This window comes from Castor canadensis, chromosome 16 (assembly GCF_047511655.1).
Source record: "Castor canadensis chromosome 16, mCasCan1.hap1v2, whole genome shotgun sequence".
NCBI lineage: Eukaryota > Metazoa > Chordata > Mammalia > Rodentia > Castoridae > Castor > Castor canadensis.
In genome coordinates, this window is record NC_133401.1 from 7,733,638 (window position 1) to 7,750,823 (window position 17,186).

General features: G+C 38.1%; 1 protein-coding gene across 11 annotated transcripts; it reads right to left on the bottom strand.

Annotated features, from left to right (window-relative positions):
* Positions 1 to 302: 302 nt before the first annotated feature.
* Positions 303 to 17,186, bottom strand: Znf382 (zinc finger protein 382). Of its 11 annotated transcripts, none has more exons than XM_074058321.1 (6): positions 16,646 to 17,186; positions 13,743 to 13,853; positions 13,389 to 13,462; positions 10,744 to 10,870; positions 10,310 to 10,402; positions 303 to 2,473 (listed from the first exon to the last, which is right to left on the bottom strand). In XM_074058321.1, the coding sequence occupies exons 2-6, from the start codon at positions 13,747 to 13,749 to the stop codon at positions 1,056 to 1,058; spliced, it is 1,719 nt and encodes a 572-aa protein (XP_073914422.1). In that variant the 5' UTR covers positions 13,750 to 13,853; positions 16,646 to 17,186; the 3' UTR covers positions 303 to 1,055. The 11 variants fall into 11 exon arrangements, with proteins under 11 accessions (XP_073914422.1, XP_073914425.1, XP_073914421.1 ...); XM_074058324.1 differs by having other exon boundaries at positions 10,744 to 10,895; positions 16,646 to 17,184; XM_074058320.1 differs by lacking the exon at positions 13,743 to 13,853 and having other exon boundaries at positions 303 to 2,470.

Below are 17,186 nucleotides of genomic sequence, written 5' to 3' on the forward strand. Positions count from 1 at the left end.
CTTATTACACTTATTATATGCACGGTTCTTAGATTTGGGATATGGCTAAAAGCCTTTCTATATGCATTAAATTCACATTCACAATTTTCCCAGTAACAATGATAGCGTTTCTCTCTAACATGAATTCTTGTGGTTTGAAGCACCATCATACTGATCATATTCAGAGTAAATTATATCATGCTGTGAAGTTCTGAGTTTAGAGGTATCTACCAAACTGACTAATCATCCAAATGCCCTAAGACCCAGCAATTTCACCCCCAAGTGTACACAAAAGTACATACATGTACAACAGGAGACAAATATATTCTCAGAAGCATTTTTTATTATGAACTTCACCTGTAAACAATATAAAAGTCCATCAACAGTGGACTGATAAAATTGTAATATACCCATACGGAATTATATACAGAATTAAAATGAATGATAAATAATATACAGAGTATTTTAAAATTATAAATAATATACAGAATAAAAATATATGAACTTCTGCCACATGCATTCATTAGTCTTAGAGGCATAATGATGAATGAAGCAGGCCAAATATGTAAGAATACATGATATATAATCCAATTTATATAAAGGCTATATTACATAAAAACTATGTTAGAAGTCAAAACTGTGGTTAACTCTGAGGATGTAACAACTAATTTTTATTTAATATTTGCAATGAGAAATACAAGTTCACTCTCAATTTCTTTTAAAGCACCTTACTCACAGTATATCTGTGGACCACGTGCAGTTGGCAACTGCTTATTACTGGTTCACAAAGTTACATACTGAAAATGAAAACAAGCAATTTTACATGTTTTTACCCATTTAACAGAGGAAAGATTAGTCTGCTGAACCTAATAATAAAAAATTAGGCTTTTATTTTCTAGTATTCTTGTCATTTATCTAGTAATCATTGTATGTGTATGTTTTTAAAGCTAGCAAATAGTATGTGGTATAGTACCTTAAGCCACTGAATACTACATTTGCAAGCAACATCAAGAACAGGGCTTACTATGATTTAAATAGTCTTTTTGTTGTTATTTTTACAAAAAAAGTCATGTCACTTACTGAATTCTCACGGTTTCTGCCTTGTGAGTCTTCTGGTGAACAATGAGATTTGACTTACAACTGAAGAACTTGCCACAGTCTTTACATTCATATGGTTTCTCTCCTGTGTGAGTTTTCTGATGTCGAATGAGGTTTGATTTCCTACTAAAGGCTTTCCCACACTGAGGACATCCATTAGATTTTTCTCCTGTATGTATTCTGTGATGAACAGTAAGGATTGCCTTCTGGCGGAAAGACTTCCCACATTCATTACAAATATAGGGCTTCTCCCCTGTGTGAATTCTCTGATGGAGAGTAAGGGTTGTCTTTTGGCAGAAGGACTTCCCACATTCATTACAAATATAGGGCTTCTCTCCTGTATGAGTTCGCTGATGTACAGTGAGGGTTGTCTTCTGGATAAATGCCTTCCCACACTGGTTACATTGATATGGTTTCTCCCCTGTGTGAGTTCTCTGATGATCAATGAGGTATGACTTCTTTCTAAAGGCACTTCCACACTGAGTACACTCATAGGCTTTCTCCCCCGTGTGTGTTTTGTGGTGTCTAGTGAGGGTTGCCTTCTGGCGGAAAGACTTCCCACAATCAATACAAAGATAAGGTTTCCCCTCGATATGTGTTTTTTCATGAAGAGTGAGGGCTGTCTTCTGACGGAAGGCCTTTCCACATTGATTGCAAACATAAGGTTTCTCACCTGTGTGAATTCGCTGATGTTCAATGAGGTATGACTTCCTTCTAAAGCAGTTCCCACAGTAAGGACATTGAAATGGCTTCTCTTCTGTTTGAGACCTCTCATGCACAAGAAAAACAGACTTTCTGCAGAGAAATTTCCCATACTTGTTGTATGTAGAGGGCTTCTTTTCTATAAGATTACGTGGAAGAACACTGAGATCTGACTTTTCTATGAAGGCAATTCCATCTTTGTTGTATTCAAAAGTTCTTTCTCCTCTGTTTGCTCTTGTGTGTGTAAATAACATTCCTTTCATTAGGAAGGATTTGTCACATTCACTACATTCAAATGGCTGCCCTGGAGTTTGAACCTTCTGATGCTGAGCAAGTTCCTGCTTACTACCAAGATCCTTTTCTGTTTGCTTGTGGAGATTCACTGCACGATGAATTTTCTCATGCTTAGTACTGAGGATTGATTTCTCCCATCCACTACTCTCGACAAACTTCTCTCTTACAGGATTTATATTTCTGATAACCAAGTCTGAAATGTTTTTAAAAACTTTTCCATCAGGTTTATATTCACATAGTGTTTTTGAAATAATATGGTGCTTGCCTAGAGAAAGAGTTTTTCCATAAATATTATTTTTCTCCTTAATTAGTTTTTTGTGATTGATGAATACAATAGATTTAAAATGCCTGTCTTGATATTCTTTGAATTTCACTAAAACATCTTCAGCTTTCCCATCTTCTAGAAAAAATATAATTAAGAACATTATTAGTTTACATATAAACGCTGTGGACTGGATATATACACAAGAAACCCATGCTGGGACCATCTGTCTTGAATTGTGGTTTACAAAAAGAATGTATTATCTGTTGATAGGGAAAATATACAAAACAAACACATTTTGCTACATTACTAAAATGAGGAAAAACTGGCATAAACAAAGAAAAATTTGTGTCATAGCTTTAAGCTGTGTAGAAAAGATTAATAAACGCAAACATAAGTGAGCAGAAGACAAAGAATGGTCAAAGAAAGGTTGTTCTGGAATTGGAAAGATTCAGAGATAATTAATGAAGTGAGCATAGCTAAACAGAAGCAATGCAACAAGGAAACTTATTAGGCAGAAAAGCAAACCTACAGCTCTGTCCCCTCATGCTTTATCAAGGGTTATAAATGTTTGCACCTATTTCTTCTTTACTTTCATTTAGCCCATCTATGGCAAATGAACTTTCTCAGTCATTTCCTAGTGTCTATAGGCCCATTAGTCTAAGTCCTAAATGTCCATTTAATTATGATTTATTTTCTCTTGAAAATAGAGAATCAAGAAAGCATTAGGAATCATATTATAAAATTAACTAGAAGGCAGAGTACACTTGTACCATAAATATAATATAATCATTGCTGTGTTTTTGGCTTTTTTTGAGGGCAGGGAGTTGAGATTGGATCCAGGGCCTTGTGCATACTAGGCAAGTACTCTACCACTGAGCTACATCCTCAGCCCTTTCATTTATTTTTTTAAAAGAGGGTCTTTATAAGTTGCTAAAGCTGGCCTGGAACTTGAGATCTTCTATCTCAGACTCTGAGTAGCTGGAATTACAGGTGTGTGCCACCATGTTCAGCAGTCATTGTTACATTCTGATTTCTGCTATCATCAATTTAATTTTCCAGAGATGGTTAATAGTGAAATTTTCCTGACCATAAGTTTTAAGTTTTCCTCTTTTCACTATGCTGAACTACTTTTTTTCCAGTTTTAGAGAAAGATGAGTTCAAGTTCTCATTCCAATTCAGTCACATACTTTTCTATTCTCTACCGGGGTTGTGAAGCAATAGATTCTTCAATGTATATGTATGGCACTGATTGACCTTAACCATTATTTTTCTATAAATTATTGTCTCATAAAAATCTTACTACCACTCATATTTGATGAGGAAATTTCAAAGGTAGAGTCAGCTTATCTATGACATGCATTTTTGTTTACAATAACACCATATGGGAAATAGTGCAAATATATAGAATGGAATCCTACCTCAGGAATAAAAAGGAAAAAAACTCCTCAATACACAAGGACAACAGGAATGAATTTCAAACATTTTGCAGAATGTAAAATTTATGCAAAAGAGTACATGCGGTACAATTCCATTCATGTACTTCCAGAAGACATAAAACTAGTGGAGTTACATTGCCTTCCTAAAAACCTCAAACACATTTAGGAACTTGCTAATATCCAATCTGTCCTAAAGCCTTCACATAGTCTTTCTACCTTTCAGTGACTAATTTGTCTGATATTTTAATAAAATTATTGTTTGAACCATCCATTGCAAGAACTCTTTAAACAACCTGATATTTTAACATGACTATTCTACATAAACTGCTCATTTTATAATATTACTTTCCCAACTAAAACTTAGTTTTGGAAGTCAATATTTTGAAAATCTTTTTTGAATTTTTCTGAATTAACACATTGTTATCTGAGGTGAAGGAATGTTATTTTTGCAGACAGAACTCACCAGTAAATGATTTTGGAACTTATGAAGATGAAGCTTTCCTTGCATGACACCCAGATAATCAAAGAAGTAACTATTAAATACCTAGCCTCTATTACAAATCTACTGTAAGGAAAAGTCACCAAATTGAGAAAGAAGGTTCAAATGAAACAATGTTAAATCAGGTATCAAACTATTAAATTGCTGACCAGTGGCTTACATCTGTAATCCTAGCTATCTGGGAGGCTGAGGTCAGGAAGATCTCGATTCAAGGGCAGCAAATAGTCCGAGAGACCCCCATCTCCAAAATAACCAAAGGTGTGGCTCAAGTGGTAGACCACCTGCTTTTGCAAGCGTGAAACCCTGAATTCAAACACTGGTCACATCAAAAAAATTATTAGATAATGTGTCTGTTTGTATGTTACAGATATTAAACAGTATGTGAATGCAGAAAAAAGGAAGATGAAATTTTGGAAGAAAAGCTGATAAGATTACTGTTTGTGTCTGTATGTTTATGCATGTCTATGTATATATGTATACTATTTTCTTACCTTTGGATAGTGTTATCAAACTAATTTATAAAATCTCTTAAAGGACTTCTATTCAAATGGTCTTAGAGATACAGGAGTACTAATATTCCACCCCTAAAAAATGTGCCACTTAGGCCACATGCCTTGCAAGTTTATGTGACTTGGATAAAACTTTGGTAAAATAAGGAACTATACATTTCAAAATGCTAGAAGAGCCAGGCATAGTGGCACATGCTATAATTCTATCTACCCAGGAAGCATAGGTAGGAAGTTCACAGTCCAAGGCCAGCCCTGGGCAAAAAGTGCAAGACAATATCCAAAAAAATAACTAAAGCAAAAACAACTGTGTGTTGCCCTTAGTTAAAAAAAAGAAACATGAAAATAAAAAACAAACACTAAAAGAAAGGATTTTTTGAATGTTTTTACTATAAAGAAATGATAAATGGTGCCAGGTGCCAGTGGCTCACGCCTATAGTCCTAGCTACTCAGGAAGCAGAGATCCGGAGGATCTTGGTTCAAAGCCAGCCCAGACAAATAGTTCCAAGAGACCCTATCTCAAAAAACTCTTCACAAAAATAGGGTTGGTAGAGTGGCTCAAGGTGTAGGCCCTGAGTTCAAGCCTCAGTACCACAAAAAAAAAAAAAGAGACAAATGATAAATGTTTTAGGACATAGATGTATTTAACCTGATTTAAATATTATAAAATGTATACATACATAAAGACATCACATTAATATGTATACTTTTATGATTTTATGTATCAGTTAAAAATAAATTTAATTTAAAAAAATTTAAAAGATTAGTTTAATATTTTTGGTATGTCTTCTGAGCTATCCACATTAAGCATAATGTAAGTATACACTTTTATTCTATTTGGTTTCACAAGTCAACTAAGCCAGGATTATATTTATTGGATATTTTAAAATTATAAAAATTATATAACTTCACCTTAAGAAAAAATGTACAGAGTCATAAGTGGTAGCACATATCTATAATCTCAACATATAGGGGGATGAGGCAGGAGGATCACAAATTCAAGGCCAGCCTGGGCTACATAGTGAGATGCTCCTCAAAAAAAAAAAAAAAAAAAAGGCAGCATAAACATACTTAGCAGTTCACTAAATTTGGAAGAAAGACATGCAACGGTTGATTTTTTTTTTTTTTGGTGGGACTGGTATTTGAACTCACGGCTTCACACTTACAAAGCAGGTGCTCTGCTTGAGGCACACCTCTAGTCCATTTTAGTCTGGTTACTTTGGAGATGGGGTCTCAAGAACTATTTGCCTAAGCTGGCCTTGGACTGTGTTCCTCCTGATCTCAGCCTCCCTATGATTACAGGTGTGAACCAGCAGCACCCAGCTAATATTTTATTCTTGAGCCTAGTATTAACTACAGATTTTCCATAAATGCTCCTTATCAGATTCTGGAAGTTCCTTTTACATAGTTTTCTGACAGTTTTAATTGTAAATGGCTACTGATTTTAATAAATATTCTTTCTTATTCACTCTGTCACTATATTGTATTACATTAATTAACCTGAATTTTAAACTAACCTTGGACTCCTTGGATGAACCCCATGTGGACGAGATGCATTATTCTTGTTACAGATTGCTAAAACAGGTTCACCTATATTTTGTAAGCATTTTAGTCATGATTTTATAAACAATACTGGACTCTAGTCTTATAATGTCCTTGAAAAGTTTTTCAAACCCCTAGCAGTTGTGTCAGCCATAACAAATAGGGGCAGTTCCTCTTCATCTATTTTCTTACAGAAGTTGTGTTGCTTACTTAAGTGTTTGATAAAAATCATTATTAAGCCATCTGTACAGTAGGTCCTAGTCAATATATTAGGGTCATAAAATGAAATGAAAGTAATAGTTTACAAATATAGAAGTGAAATGTTTTTATTTCAGAGGATATGGTTGGTTTGTTTTTGCACTTGCAAAGCAGGGTCTCTAACACCTGAGCCACACCTTCTGTCTATTTTGCTCTGGCTATTTTGGAGATGGGGTCTCAGGAAATATTTGCCAGGGCTGGCCTTGAACCTCAATCCTCCCTATCTCAGCCTCCCAAGTAGCTAGGATTACAGGTGTGAACCACCCATGTCTGACTAATAGGATATACTTTATTTGTAGAAAACTGAAAGGAACCAGGCATGGAATTACACACCTGTAATTCCAGCATTTGGGAGGCTGAGGCAGGAGGATCATGAATTTGAGGCCAGCTTGGTGAGACCCTATCTTTATACATTAGGCACAGCAAGAGATAAATGACAGTAACAATAGAATTATAACAATGTACTGCAATAAAAGTTATGTGAATATGGTTCCTGTCTCAAAATATCTCATTGTATTCTACTCACCCTTCTTGTGATAGTGATATAATGCCTACATGATGAGATGAAGTGAGGTGAATGAGGTGGGCATTGTAACACACAGTTAGGCTATTACATAAGGGTTGCTAGAACACAAGCATTGTGATATCAGGTCAGTCAACCTAATAACCAAGATGGCTCTTAAGTGACTAACCAGTAGGTACATAGACAGTACGGATTGTTGGACAAAGGGGTGATATATGTCCTGGGAAGGACAGAGTGTGACCGTGTGAGAGTTCATCACAGTCCTCAGAACAGTGTGCATTTTAAAACTTATGAATTGTTTATTTCTGGAACTTTCCAGTTAATATTTTCAGACTGCAGTTGACCATGAGTAACTGAAGCCGGAAAGTGAAACTATGGACAGGAGGGGCTACTTTGCTAAATGACAGTGAGAACAACAATAAAACCAAACATATCCAGAAGTGTGCAAGTCAATATTTAAAAACAAACTGTGCTTACACAGATTAGCAAACTAGGAAAAGAATAGTTTCCTATTACTGGGCTGGTAGTATAGCTCAGTGGAACATGTACTACTGGGTTCAATCCGCAACACCAAAAAAAAGTCCTATTTGCAATGGCATCAAAAATATTAAAAGCTAAAGCCAGGTGTGATGGTGTATACCTATACTCCCATCACTGTGGAGGCTTGAATTTGAGGCCTTGCTCAAATTCAAGGCCTGGGTTACACAGCAAGACCCTGTCTCAAAAAATAAATAAAACAGAAACTTAATGAACAATATATAAGAAGTTCATACTAAATCAAATGGAAAGCTATGATATGGTTTGGACCAGCAGACTCAATATTGCTAAGATATTACTTCTCACAAATCCCAGTATTGTTATTTAAAGAAATCAAGAGGTTGATTCTAAAATGTATTTGAAATGAAAATGACCAAGAATGGCCAAAAATTTGTGTGTGTGTGTGTGTGTGTGTGTGTGTGTGTGTTGCTGGAAATTGAACCCAGAGGCTTAAGCATGGTAGGCAAGTGCTCCACTACTGAGCTATATACCCAGAACTCATTATTTTAAAAAATGAAAACTAGACATTATTGAAGAAAATCTCCTGCTCATCAAAGATATCATAAAAACAAACAGGCAAGCTGGGTGCTGGTGGCTCATGCCTGTAATCCTAGCTACTCAGGAGGTAGAGATAGGAGGATCTCAGTTCAAACCCAGCCCAGGCAAATAGTTCTCAAGACCCTATCTCAAAAAAAACTCTTCACAAAAAAAAGGGCTGGTGGAGTGGCTCAAGGTGTAGGCCCTGAGTTCAAACCCCAGTACTGCAAAACAAAACAAAACAAACAAATAGGCAAGTCACAGACTAGAGAAAGTATTTACAATATATATATATGTTAAACAAAAGATTTCCATTTAGAACATGTAAAGAATTCCTACTATAATGAAAGGAAAAATATATACTTCCCAATGAAAGAAATGGATAAAACACTTGAATGACACCTTTGATATAAAAAGCACTTGAAAAAGTTATCAACACCATTGGTCATATGAGAAAATTTAAAATAAACTGTTATTTTATACTATCAAAATGACCAAAATGAAATCAGTGATAGTGTCTTACGTAGAAGAGAACGTGATCAAAATTCTCATATATTGCTGGTCAAAGTCTGAAATGGTATAGTAACTTTTAAAAACTGTCGGTTTCTAAGTGAAACATATATTTGTCTTATGAATTAGCAATATCACTAAGTGTTTACTGAGGAAATAAACTAATAGGTCCACAAAAATATTTTATAAGAATGCTTATAGAAGCCTTATTCATAACAGCCAAAAGGGAAACATCAAAAAGAGATGCACAGATAAATTGGTATGTTCATACAATTGAGTATTATTCCACAATTAAAATCATTATGTATGCAAAACATGTATAAATCTCATTAAGCTGAGGCAAAGAAATCAGACATGAAAAAGGTTTACAACAGACAAAACTAACCTATGCTAGTCAAAAAATCTCAACTGTGATTATCTCAGGGGCAGGGACTCACTTAGAAGATGGAACTTAATGGCTAATGGAAGTGTACTTTATCTTGTTTGGGATGTGGGATACATGGTTTATACTTCTGTCAGAACTCAAAGAACTCTACAGTTAAGATGTCTATGTACATTCTACCTACAAAGCCTAGAATGGATTCTTGGTAAGGTGATAACAGTCAGTATTTCTATAAACATGAGGCAAATGTGGAAAACATTTACATGGAAGTAAATAATACTTGAAAAATACTTGAAACGAAAATTTAGATTTTAGAGGCATAAAAATCAGCCAATTCACAGGTCTCTGGTCTTTAAAAACACATCCCTAACAGGATGGCTAGTATTAAAAAAAAAAAAGCCTAGAAATACAAGTGTTGGTGAAAATGTGCAAAAATTAGAATCCTTATGCAATATGGTAGGAATGGAAAATGGTATTACTGCTATGGAAAACAGCCTGGGATTCCTCAAAAGTTAAACGTAGAGGGGTGGAGGCGTGGCTCAAGTGGTAAAATGTCTGCCTGGCAAGTGTGAAGCCCTAAATTCAAACCCCAGGACTGCCAAATAAATAAATAAACATTAAATTACCATATGAGCCAGCAATTCTTCTGGGTATATCCCCCAAAGAATTGGAAGCAGGGACTCAAGCTGATATTTGTACACCATGAGCACAGCAGCATTATTAATAGCTAAAAGATGAAAGCAACACATGTGATCACTCGATGAATGAATGAGCAAAAGGTACAACTGAATATTATTAGTTAGCTGTAAGATGGAAGGAAATTCTGACGTGTGATACAACATGAAAGAGCTCTGCAGACATTATGTTAAGTGACATAAACCAGTCACAAAAAGGACAAATACTATATGATTACACTTATAAGAGGCAACTGATATAGTGAAACTGAGAGACAGAAAGTAGAATGGTGGTTGCTAGTAATGGGAAGTTTTGTTTAAAAAGTACAAAGTTTTAGTTTTGCAAGATGAACGGTTCTGGAGATGGATGATGGTGATGGTTACACACAGTGTGAGTGCACTCCATGCCTTCAAAATGTTTAAGGTGGAAAATGCTTCAAAATGTTTAAGGTGGAAAATGCTATGTGCATTTTACTACAATTTTAAAAACTCAGATTCCTACAAACACTCAAAGTTGTCAATACCTGAGATTTAACATCCACATGTCTTTTATCTGTACAGACTCACCTAGGTAGCTCTGATCTGGAAAAATTCTCTCTGTCCACAGCTCTTCTCCTTGTTCCAACTTGCGGATCATGTCAGGCTTAGTTATGTGAAACCCTGAGAATGAAACATGAGACTGGGTCTAAATTTTTTGGACTTCAAAATATTGAAAATAAAAATACGTTTCAAGGTTGCAGATAGGGGGTGGGGGAAGGGGGGAGAAATGACCCAAGCCTTGTATGCACATATGAATAATAAAAGAAAAAAAACAAAAAAGGTTGCAGATGAAGTACACTTTAACATCTTACCAAATCAGTATTTTGTAATAGGTAATCATATTTTCTGCTAACAAAAAGAGATTCATTACCTTTGATCTCTGAAATGTACTGTTCCACATGTTTCAGGGATTCTTGAAAGGAGTTGCATGACACTGAAAGATTCAAGGAGTGTTCCCTTACCCACAGAAAGGAAGTGGCAGTAGTTTTCCAGCATCACGTCCCTGTAGAGGGCCTTCTGAGCAGGGTCTAGTTGCTGCCACTCCTCCTGGGTGAAGTCCACAGTCACATCTTTGAACGACACTGATCCCTGTAAGGGCACACTCTAGTTCATCCTGAAGTGATCGGAAATGGGTGAGAACTAAATATTGGAGACCTAGTTCTGACAAAGTTCAGTGCTTGGAATACTTTTCTTACTTTGTGTTATATTAAAAAAATCTCTCTGAAAATGCATTCATCAGTATTTACTTATTATGTCATGCTAAAAACATAAACTGAGATTATGCTATTTGTCCTGAATACAGCTGGTTGTATAGTGGACCAAAATGAATAGAACCCTGATTCTGTGCATGAGAAGTAAGAGACTAAGAGAGAGGCATTCATGAAAATCCATGCACTCAATAGATGTTACAGAGACAATGAGAAATACACACATGGGAAAGTGTCACAAAACAAAGAAAAGAAGTTTCATTTTGTACTCTGAAGCTTCATTGAGGATATAAAGTTTTGTACTCACAATAAATTTGCTTTGTGGGAATACAGGGCATCAGCTTTTAAAAATTCATGGGGAGAAGAAAACCAGTTAGTAAATTCAGGAAATTGCAAAATACACAGTATGTTAGGAAACAGTCTTTGAGCTCTAAAAAGGAACAGATACGGGGAGGGAGGCAGTGGGCATATTATAGAAGATAACTGGATTGTTTCCTTCAAAGCACTCACTGGTCTTGAAAACATCTTGAGCATGCTTCCAATGTATTCAGTTATCAATAATGGCAATCCATACTGTCCATCATTACTACTGTTAAATGTAAACTACTAGCATTTTCTTCCCTTCCAATATACTGTTGTACATTCCACTATGATGCATGCCCACTTCGAGCCTGCTGCTTTAAGGAATAAAGAGAATATAAAGAAACCTAAGTCATACACATGTTGTATGGTAAAATTTGTAAGTTAAAGGCAACACTCTTGAAGAGTGGAGAGGCTTAAAGTGTGTTAGGGGGAAATATATTAGGTAAGCACTGTTAGAGGTGCCTCATGGACTAGGCTGGTATTCCTGGCTGACCGAGGACAAATGGTTCCTACGTGATGAAGTCCAAGAGAAGGGTTATAAATTGGTTGTAGAGTGGAAAAAAAGAGGGCAAGTGTATGGGTGTTGGGAATAGAAAATGGAAATGGGAAACAGAAGAAAGAATAGGTGAGCCAAAACAAAGGAGATAATGAGGTAATCCTTGGAAATGCACTTGAGGTGTATATGGAACATATGGGTGGTGACAGCTACTGGATGGTAAATATATGGTTCTGACACTGCACAAGAATGGACAGAAGAATCTGAGAGACTGGAATGAAGTAAGTACAGCCTTTATAGTGAATCTGAGCATGCTTAGAGAAAAAAAGAAGTTATGAAGAGAAAAGAAACACCACCTGGGGAAAACCAATAAAGGTTGGTAGATGAAGAATTTTTCAAAGAAAAACATAGAAACAGGACAAAGTACCATCTTTGATTCAAGGGTAGAACATTCAAGAGTATACTAGCAAATGCATTTCCTTCTCCTGTATGCACATATAAATAATCAGAAGAAATTAAAAAGACAAGAATAAATCTACAGCAGCATTGGAATACTGGAGAGGTTTTCACTGGTAGGCCATGATTTGTAGGGATTGCTGGCAGACAAAAATCAAACAGAAGATCAGTTTCACACTCAAATCTCTATCCTGAAAACCTCACAAAACAGAGTATCTTCCCACAAAATAATAATGTAGCCTCCCAATTCTAACTCCCACCTCCACCTCACAAAACCTTCATTAATGGAGATCATCCAGGTTTTCCCATATCTGCTCCTTGATTGCTCACAAATTAGTTCTTAAATCAGTGTCATGAAAAGGAAAATTCCTTCAAATAATATGCTTCCATTTAGATCAAGATAAGAGAGGCTGGGCATGATGGTGCATGCCTATAATCCCAACTATTTGGAAGAAGGAGGTAAGTAGGATTACAATTCAAGAAAAGCCTGGGCAAAAAGTTAACAAGATCCCCATCTCATCCAACAATCTGAGCATGGTGGTACGCACTTGTAATCCCAACAACTGCAGGAGGCATAAGTAAGAGGATCATAGTTTGAAGCCAGCTCTGGACAAACATACAAAACCCTATCTGAAAAATAATTAAAAGCAAAAAAGGGCTTGGGGGCATGGCTCAAGTAGTAGAGCACTTGCCTAGCAAGCACAAAGCCCCAGTATTGATACAGGAAAAAAATCAAGATAATACCTTTTGTGTTCTAGCAGAACTGTTCTGAGACAACTGAGAAAGGAGACGATGAATGATATAACCAATCAACATGTTAACGTTAGCTATAATGTTCATCTAAGGTGAGCGTGGGGAAGGCTTAAGTTGGAATAGAGAAACTGTGGATGGGGCTGGGAACAGGTAAGGCAAGTGATGCAACCAGGTGCAAAATGTAGGAGGGCATGGCCCTGAGAGAACCTTAGGCCCCTGCTCGCCTCACCCTAACCAGGACTCTGAATGGAGCCCGTTTCATGGAAACAAATCTCACCCTTGCTAAGCAAGTGTTCATGTTCTCTGAAAGAAACGAGAGGAAACATCTCACCTTAGGCATGGCTTTGAGATTTGTAAGAGATGAACCTTGTTTTTTGAGTTCTTCTTTTGGAAAAGGGAAGAGTCCTATGAAGGCAAAGATGGAGATATACAAGGAGCCATGAGAGAGCATACTTGAGTTAGATCTCCCAAAGTAACTCAGTTAAATCTGCATTAAAATTTCACTGTTTCAGCATTTTCCCACTTGGTGTCCAGAAATCTAGGACAGAGATTAGTGGGAAAATGGACAAGTCCTGTTTTCTTCCCCAAATTTGAAACCTAGTCTCCTGCTCAGGAAGAATGAATTCTTTGGAACCTGTTGTAGCTTGACAAAAGGAACATTTTTCTTTTCACTCTGCAACTCTACCTTTCATTTCCCATGGAGCACAGGCTTATTGGATATTTCCAAATTGTTCTTCATCCTCTTTTTGTCAATTTACACTGTCACCAGCAGTGCCTGAGAATACCTTCCTATGCCCTGAAAAATATAGTTGTCATTTAATCTTTGCCAATCAGGTCTATTATCAAAGCTCTAAAGTATCTATTTCTTATTATGAGTGAGAATAAGCTTTTAATAAACTTACATTCTTATTTCTTTTTGTAGTGGTAATCTCCTTATGGTATACTTTTAGTTTTCTTATGAGTTTTTACTTCCTAATCAATTGATAGTACTTTCTGTTTTCTTTTCTCCCCAGGGGCCTAGGATCAAACCCAGGGCCTTGTCCATGCTAGGCAAAGCACTCTATTGCTGAATAATACCATTGGACCTATCTTCTGTTTTGTCTATTCTTTAATCTAGAAAATTAATTGAAATACTTTTACTTAGCTTTTCATATAACTATTAAAGTGTTTGACTTGTAGCCAGGTGCTGGTAGCTCACACCTGTAGTCCTAGCTACTCAGGAGGCAGAGAGCAGAAGAATCACAGTTCAAAGCCAGCCCAGAGAAATAGTTCACTAGACCCTACTTGAAAAAAACCCCTTCAAGAAAAAGGGCTGGTTAAGAAAATGTGGTATCTATACACAATGGAATTTTATGCAGCCATGAAGAAGAACGAAAGGTTATCATTCGCTGGTAAATGGATGGAATTGGAGAACATCATTCTGAGTGAGGTTAGCCTGGCCCAAAAGACCAAAAATTGTATGTTCTCCCTCATATGTGGACATTAGATCAAGGGCAAACACAACAAGGGGATTGGACTTATGAGCACATGATAAAAGCGAGAGCACACAAGGAAGGGGTGAGGATAGGTAAAACACCTAAAAAACTAGCTAGCATTTGTTGCCCTTAACGCAGAGAAACTAAAGCAGATACCTTAAAGCAACTGAGGCCAATAGGAAAAGGGGAACAGGTACTAGAGAAAAGGTTAGATCAAAAAGAATTAACCTAGAAGGTAACACCCACGCACAGGAAATCAATGTGAGTCAATGCCCTGTATAGCTATCCTTATCTCAACCAGCAAAAACCCTTGTTCCTTCCTATTATTGCTTATACTCTCTCTACAACAAAATTAGAGATAAGGGCAAAATAGTTTCTGCTGGGTATTGGGGGGGGAGAGGGAGGGGGCAGAGTGGGTGGTAAGGGAGGGGGTGGGGGCAGGGGGGAGAAATGAACCAAGCCTTGTATGCACATATGAATAATAAAAGAAAAATGAAAAAAAAAAAGGGCTGGTGAAATGGCTCAAAGTGTAGACCCCAAGTTCAAACACCAGTGCCACACACACAAAAAAAGTGTTTGACTTGTGAAATTTTTCCCCGTAAATTTTGTTTAGCAATACTACACATTGTATAATCCACATTTCCTTAACTAATGGCAAATGTATTTTACATTTTCCTATGTGTTTGAGATTATCTGGACTTACCAGTTAATTTTCCACTTCACATCTTTATTGATTCACCTCTATCACACTACTTGAGAAGCATAGTTGCTTAAATTATTATTTATTGATTATAAGGATTTTTATCCTTAATTTAAGGATTAGGTAACACTACTTGGTGGTACTGGAAATAGATAAGAAAATGATAAACTGATGAGGCACTCTTTCTACTCCTCAGGCTTCCAGATGGAGAAGCTACATTGCTAAGTGAAGTCTGAAGCATTGATTGCTACAGTGAATATTTTAGCCAGCAAAACAGCTATTTTAATGACTAAAATGAGATTGGCCTTATAATTAAAAGCATACCTAATACTTTTTTTCCCTAGGCACCGGGTTTGAACTAGGCAGCACTCTTAGAGCTTAAGCCACTCCGCCAGCCCTATTATGTGATGGGTTATTTCAAGATAGGCTCTCAGGAACTATTTCCCAGGGTTGGCTTTGAACGCTGCACCTGAGTGGCTAGGATTACAGGCGTAAGCCACCTGGCGCCCTGCTCCAAATACTTTTTAAATTTCATTTAGTTAGAAGAGTTGAAAGAGTTAGATATGAGGACTGGGGGCGTGGCTCACGGGATGGAACCCAACGTAGAGGCTCCAAATACAAATACCAGTACTTCCAAAACAAATAGTAGTTATGGTTAAAAAATATTTTTTTCCTGCATGCTCCCTTTGTACACTATTCATTTCACACATACTGTACTTGGTTAGCATGGTGCTCCCAGGTAATGAATGTACCGACCTGTCATTATGAAAATCTTACCTATTCCTTTCCAATACTTTTACCTCTATTTTACTTGCTAAATTGCAACTTAGTTACAATTTTGGGGGCCGGCTTAATAGCTACTATTCAGATAATGACACATTTCACAACCACCTTGACCTGGCCTCAATCACTTAAATATTTAGGCTACCACGGTCATAAAAACATCATACATAACGTGGGATTTAAAAAAAAAATGCACAACTAGTTAAATTCAGAAAACCACTAACCCGTGGTCCTCACACGTCACTCCCATCCACGATTCCAGACAGCGACACAATCAAATTCAACAATCACGTCCAAATTCCCCTCGGTTACGTACAGTCTCAACCAAATACGACTCACGCGGAGGAACCCCGCGCGACACGGTCCACCTTCCACACCACAGACCGCAACCCCCCATGGCCCCCGCCCAAGACGGAGCAGGTGGGGTGCGGGAGGCCAACCCCCCCCCAAACACCCGCGCGGCTGCGTTGCTTCGGGGTCACACAGGCAAAACTCCGCTTCGCGAAGCGGAGCTCGCCCCGGGGACAGTCGGTCATCCTCGGGGTCACGCCCACGGACCGCGCCCGAGGCCCTGCGCCTACAGATCCGAGCGTCAAGGTGTCGCAGTCCCGGTTCCCTCCCCAGAATTACCAGGCCCGGCTCGGACTCCCGGTTTCCTCCCCGGCCTCCCCATCCGGTTTCGCCCCCTCAGTCCGCTCTCGGGGTACAGAGCATCCAGACCGCCTTCGGCCTCCTCACAGCGTCTCCGCCCCGCCGCGGCTCAGCCGTTTGCGCCTGCGCACTCGCGCCTCGCTCGCGCTCCCAGGAGTCTCCGGGGCGGCCCGTTAGGCGCCACGCGCTCCTGGACCCCAGCGCTGCTCTCGGCTTTATCAACGCTGGTTCTGCTCTGGCTTGAACTGATTTCTCCCAGGTTCCCAGGCCTGTCCATGAACTTCGGCCTCCGGTTCATTTTCCTCTGGCCTAGCGGTCATGGTTTTCTGTGGTGAGTTGAGGCGGCCCGGGCTCAGGTGCGAGACGCGGATGAGGCTCGGGGAGGCCGGTAGAAGCTTCAGGCGGGTCTGAGCGTCAGAGCTGCTGAGGAGAGTGTTTGTGTGACTGCGGTCATGTGTGCGATTGTTGTGACTGCGATCGCGTGGGGTGTGGTTGTCAGGGTGAGGGCGAGTGACGTCGT